The sequence below is a fragment of the Salmo salar genome, chromosome ssa21 (assembly GCF_905237065.1).
Source record: "Salmo salar chromosome ssa21, Ssal_v3.1, whole genome shotgun sequence".
NCBI classification, from domain to species: Eukaryota; Metazoa; Chordata; class Actinopteri; order Salmoniformes; family Salmonidae; genus Salmo; species Salmo salar.
In genome coordinates this window covers 49,099,719-49,118,032 of record NC_059462.1, presented here as the reverse complement: position 1 = coordinate 49,118,032, position 18,314 = coordinate 49,099,719, and the positions used below count along the sequence as shown (strand labels likewise).

Sequence of the window (18,314 nt, the reverse complement as noted above, 5' to 3'; positions counted from 1 at the left end):
AGACAACTGGGAAAAAAACAGCTCGGGAATTCAGGCCTTTTTCTAGACCCCAGACTTTCCGACCTGAACTTCACTGTCGTCTTGATTTGACCTTGAGTTTTTACAAGTTCCCAGTTGTCTTGAAAGCACCATTTAGGTTCATTGTTTAGCTAGCTAGCTATGTCTAAACAAAATACTCTAGATTATTACATGGCCCGTCAAGTTAGCCAGGTGTGTCTAGGGGTGTTTACAGTCATCTATTGTATTTCATGAACATGTGTACATGTTTAGACAATAGTGACCCAGCCACTTAGATAGATGTGACTGGGTTGTGGTTATAGCATTAATTTCACATGACCCAGTGTGTCTGTGTAAGAATCATCTAATAATTATAAAATATTTATTCAATATTTATCTGGACACATTTTTGATATTGCTGCTATGCAGATATGCAAGTAACCATTTCCATATACCGTTTACACCTGTATTCTGTCCATGTAACATTGATTTTATTTGATACAGTGTGTGTTTTCCAGAGACGGTAATGTGAAGCACAACATGACCTGCAACAACAAAGACGTTACTTCTAACAAGGAACATATTTTTTTTCCTTTGATATCATAGAACAGTAATAGAACAGTATGTACTGTGATTATTTTAACTACGATGCAGGATGCTCCTCAGTGGTGCTGTTTCACTGAAACATGGGGAAGCTCCAAAATTGCCTGACCTGGAAGCCTGTGTTTCAGACATAATGATGGCGTGCCATTTCTTTTGCTTTTTCAATCCCTTTTTTCAATTTTCGCCTAAAATGACATACCCAAATCTAACTCAGGACCAAAATCAAGGATATTTGAAAATATGTATATTTCACTAGGCAAGTCAGTTAAGATCAAATTCTTATTTACAATGACGGCCTACACCGGCCAAACCCGGATGATGCTGGGCCAATTATGCGCCGCACTATGGAACTCCCAATCACAGCCAGTGATCTTGATACTATTGCCTGAATTCAAACCAGGGTGTCTGTAGTGATATCCATGTTCTTGATACCATTTGAAAGGAAACACTTTGAAGGTAATGCAGGAGAATATAACACATTACATCTGGTAAAAGATGATACAATTTTTGTTAATGTTTCATCTTTTTGAAATGCAAGAGAAAGGCCATTATATGACTTTGGACTCTAGGCGCAATTTTGATTTTGGCCAGTAGATGGCAGCAGTGTATGTGCAAAGTCTTGGACTGATCCATAAACCATTGCATTACTGTTCAAAATGTTGTATCTAGTCCGCCCAAATGTGTCTAATTGGTTTATTGATACATTTTCAAGTTCATAACTGCACACTTTCCTCAAACAATAGCATGGTATTCTTTCACTGTAATAGTTACTGTTAATTGGACAGTGCAGTTAGATTAACAAGAATTTAAGCTTTCCGCCCATGTCAGATATGTCTATGTCCTGGGAAATGTTCTTGTTACCTACAACCTCATGCTAATCACATTAGCGCACTTTAGCGCAACCGTCCCGTGGGGGGGACACGGATCCTGTAGAGGTTTTTAAAGACCTGGAGAATAAATCCTCCTCCTCACAGCTGCTCATGTCCCTTAATGTTAATTATGTGGTTGTTACTGACAAGAAGCACATGGCTGAGCTCTTTAATCGCCACTTCATTAAGTCAGGATTCCTATTTGACTCAGCCATGCCACCTTGCCCGTCCAACGTTTCCTCATCTCCCATCCCTTCTAATGTGACTAGCACCGATGCTCCTCCCTCTTTTCCCCTGTCCCGCTACAAAGTTTCTCCCTGCAGGCAGTCACTGACTCTGAGATGCTAAAGGAGTTCCTTATCTTGACCCCCCCAAAAAAACATCTGGGTCATCTTTCATCTTTAAGGTTGCTGCCCCCATCATCGCCAGGACTATCTCTGACCTTTTTAACCAGTCTCTCCTCTCTGGGGAGGCTCCCATTGCTTGTAAGGAAGCAAAGGAAGCATCCTTTATTTAAAGGGGGAGATGAAGCTGATCCTAACTGTTACAGGCACACAATCATTTCTATTTTGCCCTGTTTATCGAAAGAGTTGGAAAAACTTGTCAATAATCAACTGACTGGCTTTCTTGAAGTCTATAGTATTCTCTCTGGTATGCAATCTGGTTTCTGCTCAGGTTATGGATGTGTCACTGCAACCTTAATGATTTCACCATTACCCTTGATTCTAACTAATGTTGTGCTGCTATTTTATTGACTTGGCCAAAGCTTTTGATACGGTAGACCATTCCATTCTTGTGGGCCGGCTAAGGACTATTGGTGTCTCTGAGGGCTTGTTGGCCTGGTTTGCTTACTACCTCTCTCAAAGAGTGCAGTGTATAAAGTCAGAACATCTGCTGTCTCAGCCACTGCCTTTCACCAAGGGAGTACCTCAAGGCTCGATCCGAGGCCCCGCGCTCTTCTCAATTGACATCAACAACATAGCTCAGGCAATAGGTGTGATTACTACCACTGATGGTTTTGAGCTTGAGGTAGTCACCTCATACGAGTACTTTGGGAGTATGGCTAGACGGTACACTGTCCTTCTCTCAGCACATGTTAAAGTTAAATCTAGACTTGGTTTCCTCTATCGTTATCGCTCCTCTTTCACCCCAGCAGGGAAACGAACCCAGATTCTGATGACCATCCTACCCATGCTAGATTACGGAGAAGCATTTATAGATTGGCAGGTAAGGGTGCTCTCGAGCGGCTTGATGTTCTTTACCATTCAGCCATCAGATTTGCCACCAACGCTCCTTACAGGACACATCACTGCACTCTATAGTCCTCTGTAAACTGGTCATCACTGTATAAGAATCACAACACCCAATGGTTGATGCTTATTTATAAAACCCTCTTAGGCCTCACTCCCCCCTATCTGAGATATTTACTGCAGCCCTCATCCTCCACATACAACACCCATTCTGCCAGTCACATTCTGTTAAAGGTCCCCAAAGCACACACATCCCAGGGTCGCTCATCTTTTCAGTTCGCTGCTGCTAGCGACTGGAACGCTAGCAGCATCTCCATCTCTTCATTCAAAGACTCAATCATGGACACTTTTTTTACTGACAATTTTGGCTGCTTCACACGATGTATTGTTGATTCTACCTTCTTGCCATTTGTGCTGTTGCCTGTGCCCAATAATGTTTGTACCATGTTTTGTGCTGCTACCATGTTGAGCTGCTGCCATGTTGTGTTGCTACCATGTATTTGTCATGTTGTGTTTCTACCACGCTGAGTTGTCATGTGTTGCTGCCATGCTATGTTGTTGTCTTAGGTCTCTCTTTATGTAGTGTTGTCTCTCTTGTCGTGATGTGTGTTTTGTCCTATATATTTAAATAGTTTTTTTTAAATCCTAGCCCCTGTCCTCGCAGGAGGCCTTTTGCCTTTTGGTAGGCCGTCATTGTAAATAAGAATTTGTCCTTAACTGACTTGCCTAGTTAAATAAAGGTTACTTAAAAAAAATTAAAAATAAAGAAAATTTCCACTGTCTCATCAAAACACGGAAATGTTTCATAACACAGCAGTCACTCAGGGCAATGCACCACATGTTCTACCAGGCTCAAGACGTAGGATGAAAAGGCAACATTACTGCTCACATTGAAAAGAAGAAAAAGCATTGACAAACGGAGGAATTGGAGCTTGAAACTGAAATATTGGCTAACAGCGATTTTATACTCATTGAATGTATTCAATGAGTATAAAATCACTCAAGGAATGGAAATAATATCAAGTGATGGAATGAACAATAACCGGAATGCAATGGGAAGGCCTGAGGATACCTTGGGGAAGGTTACACAAATCAAAACTTTCCCCACCACCACTCAGACTGTCAAAGGAATCCATAGCACATAATCACACACCATGGCTGAACTGGGATCCCCATTGTTCACGATGTCTGCTCATACTGCACAGGGACAGGGTCAAATGAGTATATTGCAACAAAGTGCTACCACGACATACCACTCTGTTCATCGTAGGTCAACTAACACACGGGCAGAGCCTGTTTTAAGACCAAAAGATAGTCCGCTGCAACTTCCATCTGGGGGAGGAAGGCCTATCAACCCAGACATACATGGTGGAGCTGATAACATGGACAGTACTGTCAACATTATACAACACCAAAATAATATTACTGATATTCTGGTGAGGCAGAAGAAGTTGTCCTCATTACCACCTCTTAGTGTACCAGTGTTTAAGGGTGACCCACTAGACTACAGGTTCTTTGTACGTGCCTTTGAACATGCTATTGAAGGCAGGACAGAGAACAGCAAAGACGGGCTGTACTTTTTGGAGAAATTTACTGTGGTACAACCCAGACATCTAGTCCGCAGTTGCCAACATATGGAGGCTGACAGAGGATATGCAGAGGACAAAAGGCTTCTGAAAAACACTTTGGAGACGAGTATAGAATTGCCACAGCTTAAATTTAGAAAGCTCTCAGCTGGCTGTCCAATCCATCATGGTCGAAGAGTCTAAATCTTTACAAACCATTGCAGTTTTCCTCACTGGATGCTGCAACACTATGGATTATGTTCAATATATGGAGGAAATGGACAGGCCATCAAAAATGAGAGCCATGGTCTCAAAGCTGCTGTTTAAAGAAAAATGGATAGTGTTGGTTTATGACCTACAGGAGTGAAATGGCAGGAGAAAAGTATTCTGATCTGGTTAACTCTGTTGATCGCCAAGCCATGATAAACCCCCACAGCAGCAGTGAGGGGAAGTTCAGGGCCTGTGAGTAGGCGTGTTCTGAGCACTTAACGTGATACAAAAGAAATGTTATGTAATAATATAACTTTTTTTGAGTAAAGGAGTAATGAAACAGGTTCCTTTTTAAATTTGAGTAATCATTTTATTTTTTATTTTATTTCACCTTTCTTTTAACCAGGTAGGCCAGTTGAGAACAAGTTCTCATTTACAACTGCGATCTGGACAATATAAAGCAAAGCATTGCGACACAAACAACAACACAAAGTTACACATGGAATAAACAAACATACAGTCAATAACACAATAGAAAGTCTATATATAGTGTGTGCTAATGAGGTAAGATATGCGAGGTAAGGCAATAAATAGGCCATAGTTGCGAAATAATTACAATATAGCAATTAAACACTGGAGTGATGTGCAGAAGATGAATGTGCAAGTAGAGATACTGGGGTGCAATGGAGCAAAAAAATTAATAACAGTATGGGGATGAGGAAGTTGGATGGGGTATTTACAGATGGGGTATGTACAGGTGCAGTGATCTGTGAGCTGCTCTGACAACTGGTGATAAAAGTTAGAGAGGGAGATATATAGGACTCCAGCTTCAGTGATTTTTGCAATTTGTTCCAGTCATTGGCAGCAGAGAACTGGAAGGAAAGGCGGCCAAATGAGGAATTGGCTATGGGGATGTCCATTGAAATATACCTGCTGGAGCGCGTGCTACGGGTGGGTGCTGCTATGCTGACCAGTGAGCTGAGATAAGGCGGGGCTTTACCTAGCAAAGACTTATATATGGCGCCAGTGGGTTTGGCGACAAATATGAAGCCAGGGCCAGCCAACAAGAGCATACAGGTCGCAGTGGTGGGTAGTATATGGAGCTTTGGTGACAAAACGGATGGCACTGTGATAGACTGCATCCAATTTGCTGAGTAGAGTGTTGGAGGCTATTTTGTAAATTACATCGCTGAAGTCAAGGATCGGTGGGATAGTCAGTTTTACGAGGGTATGCTTGGCAGCATGAGTGAAGGATGCTTTGTTGTGAAATAGGAAGCCAATTCTAGATTTAATTTTGGATTGGAGATGCTTAATGTGAGTCTGGAAGGAGAATTTACAATCTAACCAGACACCTAGGTATTTGTAGTTGTCCGAATATTCTAAGTCAGAACCGTTCAGAGTAGTGAAGCTAGTCGGGCGGGCGGGTGCGGGCAGGCAGGTGCCGGCAGCGATCGGTTGAAAAACATGCATTTAGTTTTACTAGCGTTTAAGAGCAGTTGTTGGCATTCTATTGACGTTTCTATTTAATCCTCAGGTAGTCTATAATGTAAATAAACTATAATATTTCACATGGAAAGTACTATGTTCAATAGGAAAGGAAAATTGGTAAGCGCGCTCCAAAAGACTGTTTTGCTTCAGGTGGTCCCATTACAAAAACTCCAAATACTTGTTCGTTTTTCAAAAGAGAAGCCTGAAACCTTGAATAAAGACTGTTGCCATCTAGTGGAAGCCATAGGAATTGCAACTTGGGTTACAGAGATATATGAAAACAATAGGTTTCCATAATAAGAGCCTGGGAGCTGAAAAAAAAAATTCTGGTTGGATTTTATTCGGATTTTCACCTGCCATATCAATTCTGTTATAGAAACTTCAGAGTGTATTCTATCCAATGTTACCAATTATATGCATATCCTGGCTTCTGGGCCTGAGTAACAGGCAGTTTACTTTGGGCACATCAGTCAGGCGGAAATTCAGGATACTAGACCCAAGCCCTTACAAGTTCTAATTGATACATACAATACGAATGCAGGTGTTGTAAGATCTGGCATACGTCAGCAACATCTGAGCAGGAGAACACAACCAAAGATTTTAAATTAAAACAAAGGAAGTCTGTGAAGAGGTTTAGCTTATAGCGAATGTGCAACATAAAGCCCATATCATAGGATGACACATAAGTATAGAAGCAATTCTAGGTTAACAGAGTGACTCTGAGACTCAGATTTTTTACCTTAAAATGTCAAACAAAAACGAATAATTTGCAAAGATAAACAAACCATGCAACTGTATGCACAAGGACTACCTTAACTATTTCCACTGAAAATGTTACAAAAACACATTTAGTGGAAGAACAGTGTAGATGCAATATTTGCTGTTCCTGGTAAAATTGCTTTTTATGAACGGATTTCATTCAATTTTAGTAATTTATGACAGATTTTTTAAAGGGGAATTTCACCCTGGCTCTGCCACGGAACATATTCATTACAATATTAACGACATTATGCTTTATCATAAACATCACAATTATCCAAAACACAAGCTAAAACAAGAACATATTAATTTTACTGGTAGAATCAGGAAGTGTATCCGTCTGCTCATAGTGAACCAAAAAGTCTGGCATTTATAGTGAATGCAGATACTGCCCGCTAAAGTAGATGAGGCGTGCCCACAAACTTGGATGATGTCATTGTACAAACAATACACAGCAATTTCAGAAGTTCTCTTTCACCATTCTACATTTACATTTACATTTTAGTCATTTAGCAGACGCTCTTATCCAGAGCAACTTACAGTAGTGAATGCATACATTTCATTTCATGTATTTTTTTTAATTTTTTTGTACTTCCAATGGCTTAGGCCATTGTATCTTCCAATGGCCTAGTTCTCACAGTTCAATATTTAACGAAATGCAGTTTAACACCACTAGCATTATACCCATCTCTCAATTGAAATCCAGTTTGATCCAGTTTGTTCCTGCTTAGTGCTGGGTGCTGCACTGACACAGATACTAGCCTGACACATAGCTATGGAAAGTAAGAGCAGCTTAATTGCACATGTATTTATATACAGTTCTAGTATTTGTACATAGTTTATGCTCAATGTTAGCCATCCTATACTCCACTGAAAACATGAGGCAACCAGTAGGCTTTGGGTTCCCAGGCAGTGAAGTATGCATTTCCAAATAGGTCTGGCAATCCTTCGCCAGCTATACCAGTCTGCTGAACTTTAGCTAAAAGGTTCGTCACATCATGTGACAGCCGCAATCCAACACTGTACCAGTCAGCTATTAGCATAGCTACTAGCCTATTAGCATCCCAACAAGAGACAGGGTTGCTTATGAAAGCTACGAGGGTCCCCCTGTCACCCGATCCCCAAATCGGCCATCCGATACCCCAGACGAGGGTATTTTTAAGGTGTCGGAAAGATCCTCCGATAGATTTACTGTCCCTATGAAGTGCATGGCGAGGAAAGCTGTTGCCACTCAATGGGAAAGCACCTGTTGCTATTGCTAGGGATAATAGGTAATGATATTTGACATTTATTTAGATGAAAATCTGTAGATGCACAATGTCATTTTCAAGAGTGTCCAAATGAAAATGAACTAAAACAAACAATACGTAGTAACAATAATAATATGGCAACTACTGTCCTTCAATAATAACAACATTGAAATAATAATAATAGTAAAAAAGCCCTCTAGAAAGTCCCATTTTACAACCTAAAAAGGAATAGTGTTGATTTGTCATAGATTATCTGTCAAACATTTTACTATGGTTGTGTCTTGTTGATACAAAACATACACTGTACAGTTGAAGTCGTAAGTTGACATACACTTAGGCCTACCTTCAAAATCACTGCCTCTTTGCTAGACATCATGGGAAAATCTAAAGAAATCAGCCAAGACCTCAGAAAAAAAAAAATTGTAGACTTCCACAAGTCTGGTTCATCCTTGGGAGCAATTTCCAAATGTCTGAAGGTACCAAGTTCATCTGTACAAACAATAGTACGCAAGTATAAACACCATGGGACCACCAGCCGTCATACCGCTCAGGAAAAATGCAAATCAATCCCAGAACAACGGCAAAGGACCTTGTGAAAATGCTGGAGGAAACAGGTGCAAAAGTATCTATATCCACAGTAAAACAAGTCCTATATCGACATAACCTGAAAGGCCGCTCAGCAAGAAAGAAGCCACTGCTCCAAAACCGTCATAAAAAAGCCAGACTACAGTTTGCAATCGTACTTTTTGGAGAAATGTCCTCTGGTCTAATGAAACAAAAATAGAACTTTGTCCATAATGACCATCGTTATGTTTGGAGGAAAAAGGGGGGTGCTTCCAAGCCGAAGAACACCATCCCAACCGTGAAGCACGGGGTGGCAGCATCATGTTGTGGGGATGCTTTGCTGCAGGAGGGACTGGTGCACTTCACAAATAGATGGCATCATGAGGGAGGAACATTATGTGGAATACTTAAGCAACATCTCAAGACATCAGTCAGGAAGTTAAAGCTTGGTCGCAAATGGGTCTTCCAAATGGACAATGACCCCAAGCATACTTCCAAAGTTGTGGCAAAATGGCTTAAGGACAACAAAGTCAAGGTATTTGAGTGGCCATCACAAAGCCCTGACCTCAATCGTATGGAAAATTTGTGGGCAGAACTGAAAAAGCTTGTGCGAGCAAGGAGGCCTACAAATCTGATTCAAAATTCACCCAACTTATTGTGGGAAGCTTGTGGAAGGCTACCCAAAACATTTGACCCAAGTTAAACAATTTAAAGGCAATGTTACCAAATACTAGTTGAGTGTATGTAAACTTCTGACCCACTGGGAATGTGATAAAAGAAATAAAAGCTGAAATAAATCATTCTCTCTACTATTATTCTGACATTTCACATTCTTAAAATAAAGTGGTGATCCTAACTGACCTTAAGACAGGGAATTTCTACTAGGATTAAAAGTCAGGAATTGTGAAAAACTGAGTTTAAATGTATTTGGCTAAGGTGTATGTAAACCTCCGACTTCAACTGTATATAGGAGTATTGGGGGTATGGCCAGGCACTCCTAATGCATGTTTTCAAAGACAGTTTCAGGCTTTACCTGAAGTTATTTTTAGATGCTGTTATCTTATCTACTTAAAGGCAGTAAAAGATACAAAAAAATACTGCAAAGTCCACAACTTCCACATATGCATTTATACTGTATTTGCGTACATGCACATGTGTGCCTGTGTCCAGATCAACTGCTAGAGAGCTGTACTACACAAGCTGTAACATAACACTGCCTCGTATATCGGTTCAGTTTAGCATCCGTTAGCTTGTTCCTACTATTTTGTTTGCTTAGCAAACATGTTCTATTTGCTCCTGCGAGATGAGCTCTGCTTTCATTTTCCTGGCTGATACTTAATATTGAATATCTAGTGAGAACATTTATTTCTTACAAGCCCTGTATCAGAGGTCCTCTTCCAAGTAACACCACACAACATGAGGCCTGTATTCAGCAGTTACCAGTTTCCACTGAGCCATTTATTCATTGTGAATAAACATTGAATAAATATATAATATATATATATAATATAAATATATTCTACCGACCAGAGATTTACCCTGATGCTGCCAATGGTTTGCGGCTATCAAGAAAGATGCTCCTTATGATGACCAAAGATTATCATAGGGATTTTCAGGCTGAATTAATGTGTTATCCATTTCGACGACAGCTGAGAAGTGATGCGATACCATCGAACAAAAACCCATTCTTTTGTTGTTTTTTTCACACCAAAACAGAAGAATCTTGATTGAAGGTAAATAAGAGTAGCAATCTGGTAGCCATCTATTACACCCTTGTCTGGAAAACACTCCCTTACTAAAAATATAATTAATTCACTCTCTGTGTGTTAGTAGAAATGATGAATGTGTATAAATCATATATAGTTGGTTATTTGGTTCTCAGCCAGCCTCAGCTGACTAGCAATCTTACTGCCAACTTAGTGGAGCAAGTTAGCCAACAGCAAGCTGACAATATTGAAATGTTCATGTTAGGTATGCTAAGCTAGCCAGTCTAATAGAGATCAATACAATTAGTGGGGTGGCTAAATAGTGTATTGTTGTGTATTTTGTTGTAGGTGGTACAGAATCTGATTCCACCAACATTACAACCCGTAGCTCTGTGGCATAAACATGAATTGGGTAGTGTTTGTGTTATGGGGTTACATGTGAATAGATGTAGCCTGAGGACCACAGAGAACCTTCCAGACCATGTAATCAAGTTAATCTACTCCTCTTCTCTTTTTACCTTTTTTCTTTGTAAAACTCAGGTTATCTGGAGGTTATTCCACAGAGCCATGCTGAAAAATACCCCAAAGTGTCTGCATTTTGGGTACACAAACATGAAGGAGCAGACACACCTTGTGGTTATCGAGCACAACAAGGTTGTGGGACAGAAATCAGCAAGGGATACTGAAAGGTATAAAATCAAGACTACAACAGTAATGACACAACCACCTAATTTTTCTCTCAGATTCTTAAAACACAATACAAAGACATGTCTACAAAAATCCCCTGCAAAGGATTACTATTGACAAGAATGATCTGTCAAAGTCAATGGGCTGGGGGAGGTTTATAGACAGTACTTTGAGATGTGGAAGTGGGGTTTGTCTGTGCAGGGGTATGCTTAGACAGTAAATTGATTGTTGTGTATGAGAGTGATTGAGGTGCCATTTCTCAATCTCCCATACATAACAATTCATACTGTGCAAGAACTGCCCTCCGTAAGACTTTTCACACAGCCATCGGCAAAAGACAGTACTGTGCAACCGTCTTCATCGACCTGGCCAAGGCTTTTGACTCTGTCAATCATCGCATTGTTATCGGCAGACCCAACAGCCTTGGTTTCGCAAATGACTGCATTGCCTGGTTCACCAACTACTTCTCAGATAGAGTTCAGTGTGTCAAATCGGAGGGCCTGTTGTCCGGAACTCTGGCAGTCTCTATGGGGGTGCCACAGTGTTCAATTCTCGGGCCGACTCTTTTCTCTGTCGAAAGCCTTGGCCAGGTTGAATATGCCTGCACGGTATTGTCTTTTATCAATGTCGGTTATGATATCATTTAGGACCTTGAGCGTGGCTGAGGTGCACCGATGACCAGCTAGGAAACCAGATTGCATAGCGGAGAAGGTACGGTGGGTTTCGAAATGGTCGGTGATCTGTTCATTAACTTGGCTTTCAAAGACTTTAGAAAGGCAGGGTAAGATAGATATAGGTCTGTAACAGTTTCGGTCATCCCCCTCTGAAGAGGGGGATGACCGCAGCAGTTTTCCAATCTTTATGGCTCTCAGACGATACGAAGAGAGGTTGAACAGGCAAGTAATAGGGGTTGCGGCGGATAATTTTAGAAAGAGAGGGTCCAGATTGCCTACTTACAAGCCCGTAACCATCAGAAGAAAATATTTACCAAGTAGACTAAAATAAAAAGTAATAATAAAAAGTAACACAATAACAATAACAATACCGAATCACAGTGCGGGGGTACAGGCTAGTTGAGGTAATCTGTACATGTAGTTCTGTACATTGTTTCCATATCTAGAATCCACTCCAGGAAGATTGAACTGTGCCAATATTGCATTAACATTAGGGTAGACTATTTGAACATGCATACGTGTGCACAGGCACAGAGATTACATTTACAACAATTTCTAGCCTAATAGAAATAAGTTTGGCATAACCCTCAACCTTTGCAGAGTGACCAGACCGTACAAATGTACATAGGTAGGTTGTTTGACAGTTCTTACCTATAGCCATGTCTATCAGGCATGCTTAGGCAAATATTTTTATAGTAAAACCAGCTTCAATTTTAGAGATTTAAAAAAGTAAATTGTTGTATTATTGTTTCTCCTCACTGTTTGCTAGTAAACATAATTAGCTAGCTTGCTGGATATACAATACTTGTTATTTACATCTGTTTGGAATCCTATCTTGTGTCATGCCTATCATTCCGTGAGCTTGAAATGCATCCACAGCCATAATCATAACAAATGTCAACCCTTGTCAATTATGTTACATAGCTAGCTAGTAAAAATTATTTACAGTTGCAAATGTTAAACATGTTTGCTAACAATTTAAAACGCGAGGTTTGGCACATAACAAGTTAGTTCGCCCCAGGCTGTCTAACGTTAGCTAGCCAACTCCAGTCCTGTGCTAACGTTTGCTGGAAAACCTAGCTTTAAGTGGCTGGTTGTAATGTTGTAGCTTGCTATTTTGTAACCATATCTACGACAAAAAAGAGCTTTTACAATCGACATACAAAATATATCTGATTGTAAAACCTCATCTATTTTTAGCCATATATGGCTAAACGGTAGTTTTTTAGCTAACTTAGCTAACTACCTAGCTAGCTACCTAGCTAAAAATATAAATAATTTGATTTCCCATCACTGTAACACAGTAGTATGTTAGCCAGCAATACACAATATGGGTTTCAGTAGGTAAACTAAAGTTAGCTAGGTGGCTTGAAGGAAAAATAACTTACTAGGCACAGTATTTGTCATCTACCCTCTTTGTGCTCGAATTTGCTGTCGTTGAGTTTCTAACGTATGGTCATCGTAAGGAGCATCTTTCTTGATAGCCGCAAACCATTGGCAGCATCAGGGTAAATCTCTGGTAGGTAGAATGGTGAAAGAGAACTTCTGAAATTGCTGTGTGTCGTTCATACAAAAACTCTTTGTTTTGAATCCTCTTCGCTACATTCCGGATGAATATGTATGGTTGAATGTCCCCATATGTAGCTAATAGAACAGAAAAAAATGCTCCATCAATGTATTTGTGTTGATGAGAGGAGTCACTTGAAGCCATTTTATGACCAAAGGATTGTGTTGTTAGTGTCTACCTCCTTTTCAAAAAAGCACTCCTTGTGGGTGGGACCGGGGCCAGAGCACGAACCACCGCCTAGCAAAAGTTGTAGTCTTTTAGAGACTGGAAAAAAAATGTCTGCTTGTATATTAACAATGAATCCGCCAATTGGGACATCGCTGAAAGACGTGCAATGGCTCTATCGAACAAAGACTACTGTCGTGTCTTTGGCTATGCCGGATTAAGTGATATGACATGCTATTCTATAAAATCCTTTCTCTGTAATTAATATTACCTGATTAAGCTAACCATGTAAATGTAATTAACTAGAAAGTCGGGGCACCACGGAAGAACGTTTATAGAGCCGTTATCTTCCGAATAAGCTCTTAAAAGACTTAGTAATATTTTACATCAATAGCCGTCATCTTAATCCTCACCTTATTTCAATCTCATAATGAAAGTTGTAAATTCTTGGTTATCTTCACGAACCCTGGCTAACAAGTTGAATCAGCAATACAAAATTATGTCATACAGAAAATGCCCCTGGTGGACGGAGCCGACATGGCGGCTTGTTACACAAAGAAAGGGGGTTGGGCTTGAATGAAAGAGCGGGAAGACTGAGGAACAAAGAAACAGCTATGCTATCGTAAATACAGAATCTTATGCATTCTAAATTACCGCCCATTTGGAAAAGGAAAATGCAATAAATATTAATTCTGAACTGCGCTTCGGTAGATTGGTCGTAGATAGTAGGCCGGGTTGGCCAAGAGAGATCTTCCTGTCCTCGGAAGAATGTCTCTGGTGGTAAATTGGATACGTTGTGGTATCTTCGTCTGTGTTAGACTGGATCCGTCGTCCGTCCTTTCCTAGCCCACGTCTACAGCGGCCGCTGCTAACTCAACGGCTAGGAAGTATCACTTCTGTAGTGAATAAGTTCAAAGTTCATACCGTTCACAACCAAAGCTCACGCCGAGGTTGGCTTAGTTCTGTACTTGACATGTGTGTCCTTGTAACGCAGAGGCTGCAGACCTCACGTAGTGGAACCCATTGTTACATTGTGTCATTGTCTTATATAGTGGAGAGGGGGAAGGATGTGTTTCAAGGTTTATGACCCCTGTCTCTTCACAGGGGCGGGCCACTGATCAAGCAGGGCACTTTCCTTATGAAAACCAAATTCTCTCAATTGGAAGCTAAAATTACATTTAATCTCCTAACAAACAATTTCGATATCAAGCATTTCAATTGCATAACAATTCCATGTGACTCTGATAACTAGAGGGTGTATACTTTCCCAGGTACAGTTTATGTCGTCCTGTCATCAGTCATAATGTCTCAGATGACAACCGAACTGACATCCATACTCATTAAGTTTCAAAGCATATTTCCAACTGGTTTTATTACCAAAATATGGTTCCTTTTCCCCATTTGTTTGATGTTCCCAGACTCTCTATATTTAACACAGGCTATTCAACAGTCCTTCAGTAGGGTCAGAAAGAGAGGGGAAGGGAGAAAGGTATTTATGGGGGGGTCATAAACCTTACCCACAGGCCAACGTCATGACACTACCATATCACATAGTGTGATCAGTATAACATAAAGCCTTTGCGGAATGTCACGAAGCAAGAATACATTTTTATTTACTTGTCAATTATGTATGAAACACATCTCACTTTCCTAGAAATGCCTCGGACATGATGAAAACAAGCCCACATTCCCTCAGGCTGAAATTCCCCTTTAATACCACAGCTAATAGTCTGCGGACCAGAAATTCTATAACAGCATCCCCAATCATAGACCTAACGTTACACTATTTGAACACCATTTTTAATACATCTAGTTAGTACATAATCAATGCAATGATAATAACATCATTATTGAGATAAAATCACAATGTCTCTAGTGAATTAGTTTTGTAACCCATGTCTATTTTGCGTTGATTGGTTAAAAACAGATAGCCTACATTACTTTTATTAGTTCAAAACAATCAGCTTGCTTGCAAGAGAAAATGTTGCTCTCAAAAAGACCCAAAAGAATGGCTGATTTAGAAAATAGAAATTTCCCTGAAGAATGGACAGAGACATATCATCTTACCACATTTCTCAGATGCCTAACCAGTGTATCTTGTTTGCAACAAAACTGTCTCTGCTTGCAAATTATTAAATCTGTGTCATATAATTCCAGTCAATGTAGCCTACATTCAAAAGTTACCTTTCCACCCCAGAGAGAGGCACGATGCAGAACAATTTAAGCTTTAACTGCTGGCTACTCTTCTGTGGTTTAACCCAACAAGAGAAGGTCACAAGTGAGTCCCTAAAAGCTGCCTGGGTTTAAATATCTTATATTTTACAGAAAGTATATAGTTCAATTGATAGCTACAGAGTTCCACATTGTTAGGCTATTAGATTACTTGCCAAGCAAAGTATATATTTTTCCATAAACCCTGGCCAGCTAACATGTGGAGTGCTGACATGTCTCCTGGTGTTGTGGGTTCTGGTCCAAACTGGGCAATGACAAAATCCAAAACGGTTAGTCTTACACATGTATGCTATTTCCCATGTAAAAAAATGTAACAAATCATCACCAATATGGCATTTTTTCCATTAAAATGCTCAGAATTTGAGAAAATTAACCCTTTCTCTCATGTCTAACTATCAGTAAGGCTGAAGGACAGGATAGGTGGGTACAGCAACATCCAATCCTGTCATACATTACATCATGCTTTCACAAATGATTTCTTTATCCAACCATTTTTTTTCTTAGTTTCTGTGCTCACTTGGCTATGGGTGTGTGTGTGTGTGTGTGTGTGTGTGTGTGTGTGTGTGTGTGTGTGTGTGTGTGTGCGTGTGTGCGCGTGTGTGCGTGTGCGTGCGTGCAGAGAGACTCTGGAGAGGGGAGTGGCTGTCAGTCAATCAGGGATAAATAGAGAGGCAGAGCTCAGAGTTTGTCAGAAGTCTGACCTGACAGGGTCACACACAGGACCAAGCAGGAGCAGGACCTCAGCATTTTGATCATTTTCTACAAATGGAGAAACATGAAGACGTTCAATACTGTTTTCAAGACAGAAACTCTTCTTGCAGAAAGACTTTGCTATCGACATCTATCTACATAACACTGTACATATTCTTCTCATTGCTTTCAGCAGTTACAGTATTTTTGAACATACTGGTGATCATCTCCATCTCTCACTTCAAGCAGCTCTACACTCCAACCAACCTGCTCATCCTCTCTCTAGCTGTGGCAGATCTCCTGGTGGGACTGATTGTGATACCAGCAACGACTGTAGCATTAATGGAACCATGCTGGGGTTTTGGGGAATATTTCTGTGTGTTTTATTTCTACATCACTTGTTTATGTGCTTCTTTATCTCTGGGCAGTTTGGTATTGATATCTATTGACCGCTATGTTGCTGTGTGTGATCCCTTATTGTACCACTCCAAAATAACAATAACAAGAATGATGTGTTGTATATTAACTACCTGGTGTTTTTATATCATATATGATGCTGCTATTATAAAAATATTTGTAAATGTACAGGTACCCAGTCAGTGTTTGAAAGAATGTTTTATTGTTGAAGGGTTTATGTGGGGTAATATCATTGACCTTGTATTTACAATGGTTGTCCCATGTTCTATTATTATAACACTTTATATGAAAATCTTTGTGGTGGCCAGATCACAGGCCAGAAAGGTATTTTCAAAAGAGGCTGCCGGTGTGTCTGGTGTTAAACCTGTACAGGCTAATAAGTCTGAGAGAAAAGCAGCAAAAACTCTAGCTATTGTTGTTTTCAACTATCTCATTTGTTGGATTCCAATTCAATTTTATTTATTTTTTCTTTTAGTTGACAATGTATCATCATTCATCATCAGCTTTCTGCCACTTGTTAATTCCTTAATTAATCCAATAATTTATGCTTTCTTTTATCCATGGTTCAAAGTGACAGCTAAACGTATTTTAACTCGGGTGAAGTTAAGGCGTTCATAGTTCCTATGTTTTTATTCCCTAGTTTGACATAATTATGTTATACTGTTTTGTTGTTGTTATTACTTCTTTCATGTAACAATATATTGACATTACCTTGCTCCGTGTTCTCGTCATAGATACATGTGGGGTTGATACAGAATGATTTTCCTGAGTTGGATTGGAATGACTTGGAGAAGGCATAAGAAGGCTTAAGCTTGTTTTATAAAATACATTGTAGTCATTTTGGGTTGTATATTCCAAATACTAAAGTCTGTGGTTGTTCCATATTATTTAATAATAAATTGTATGTAATTATTCAAAAAGTACATTTTGAGGATGTCTGTATGTTGTTTAACATTACCCTCTAGTGGCTTAATTGGACACAATGTCTTTAACAAGTGTAGTAAAGTTGAAATGTACAGTACCTCATGATATCAGATAACTTCCAGGTCTAAATCAATGGTCTATTGTAGTAGTTGATGGTAAAATGTAAGAATATGCAAGTATGGGTAACACTTTATAATAACATTCAGTAATAAACCATTTGTAAGGCATTTACAGTTTGTTCACCATTAATCATTACTCCCACATTTGTTAAATGTTAGTCAGTTAGGTATTCTCACATTTATAAATAACTACTATATACATTAATGATTAAACACAACAGAGCAGGAGACTGTAGCAGACACTTCAACCTCAACATACTGGGTATGAACACTACCACTACTCTCACTACCACTACTCTCACTACCACTACTGTCACTACATCACTGCTGCCAGGTCAGGGGTCACACCAGAGCAGCTCTCTCAGATGCTGTTGAGTCTGAATTAATATAGAGATTAGTAAGACTTCATAATAACACTTTGTAATAAACCATTTATAATGGATTAGTAAATAGTTTATTCTTCATTCATTTATCATTACTCCCAGATTTGTTTTAGTAAGCTAGTTATTCACACATTTATAAACAACTTTTATAGGATGTAATAATGATTCAGCAGATGTTTAATAAATGTCCTTATA

The 18,314-nt window shown here is 39.6% G+C and overlaps 1 protein-coding gene across 1 annotated transcript; it reads left to right on the top strand.

Moving 5' to 3' along the window:
• The first annotated feature begins 16,287 nt into the window (after positions 1-16,287).
• Positions 16,288-17,908, top strand: LOC106582431 (trace amine-associated receptor 13c-like). Its single transcript, XM_014165537.2, has one exon. The coding sequence runs from the start codon at positions 16,352-16,354 to the stop codon at positions 17,309-17,311; it is 960 nt and encodes a 319-aa protein (XP_014021012.1). The 5' UTR covers positions 16,288-16,351; the 3' UTR covers positions 17,312-17,908.
• Positions 17,909-18,314: the final 406 nt, after the last annotated feature.

Excerpts from the sequence above, each read along its gene's own strand:
- LOC106582431 (XM_014165537.2), top strand. The coding sequence starts at position 16,352 with ATGGAGAAACATGAAGACGTTCAATACTGTTTTCAAGACAGAAACTCT.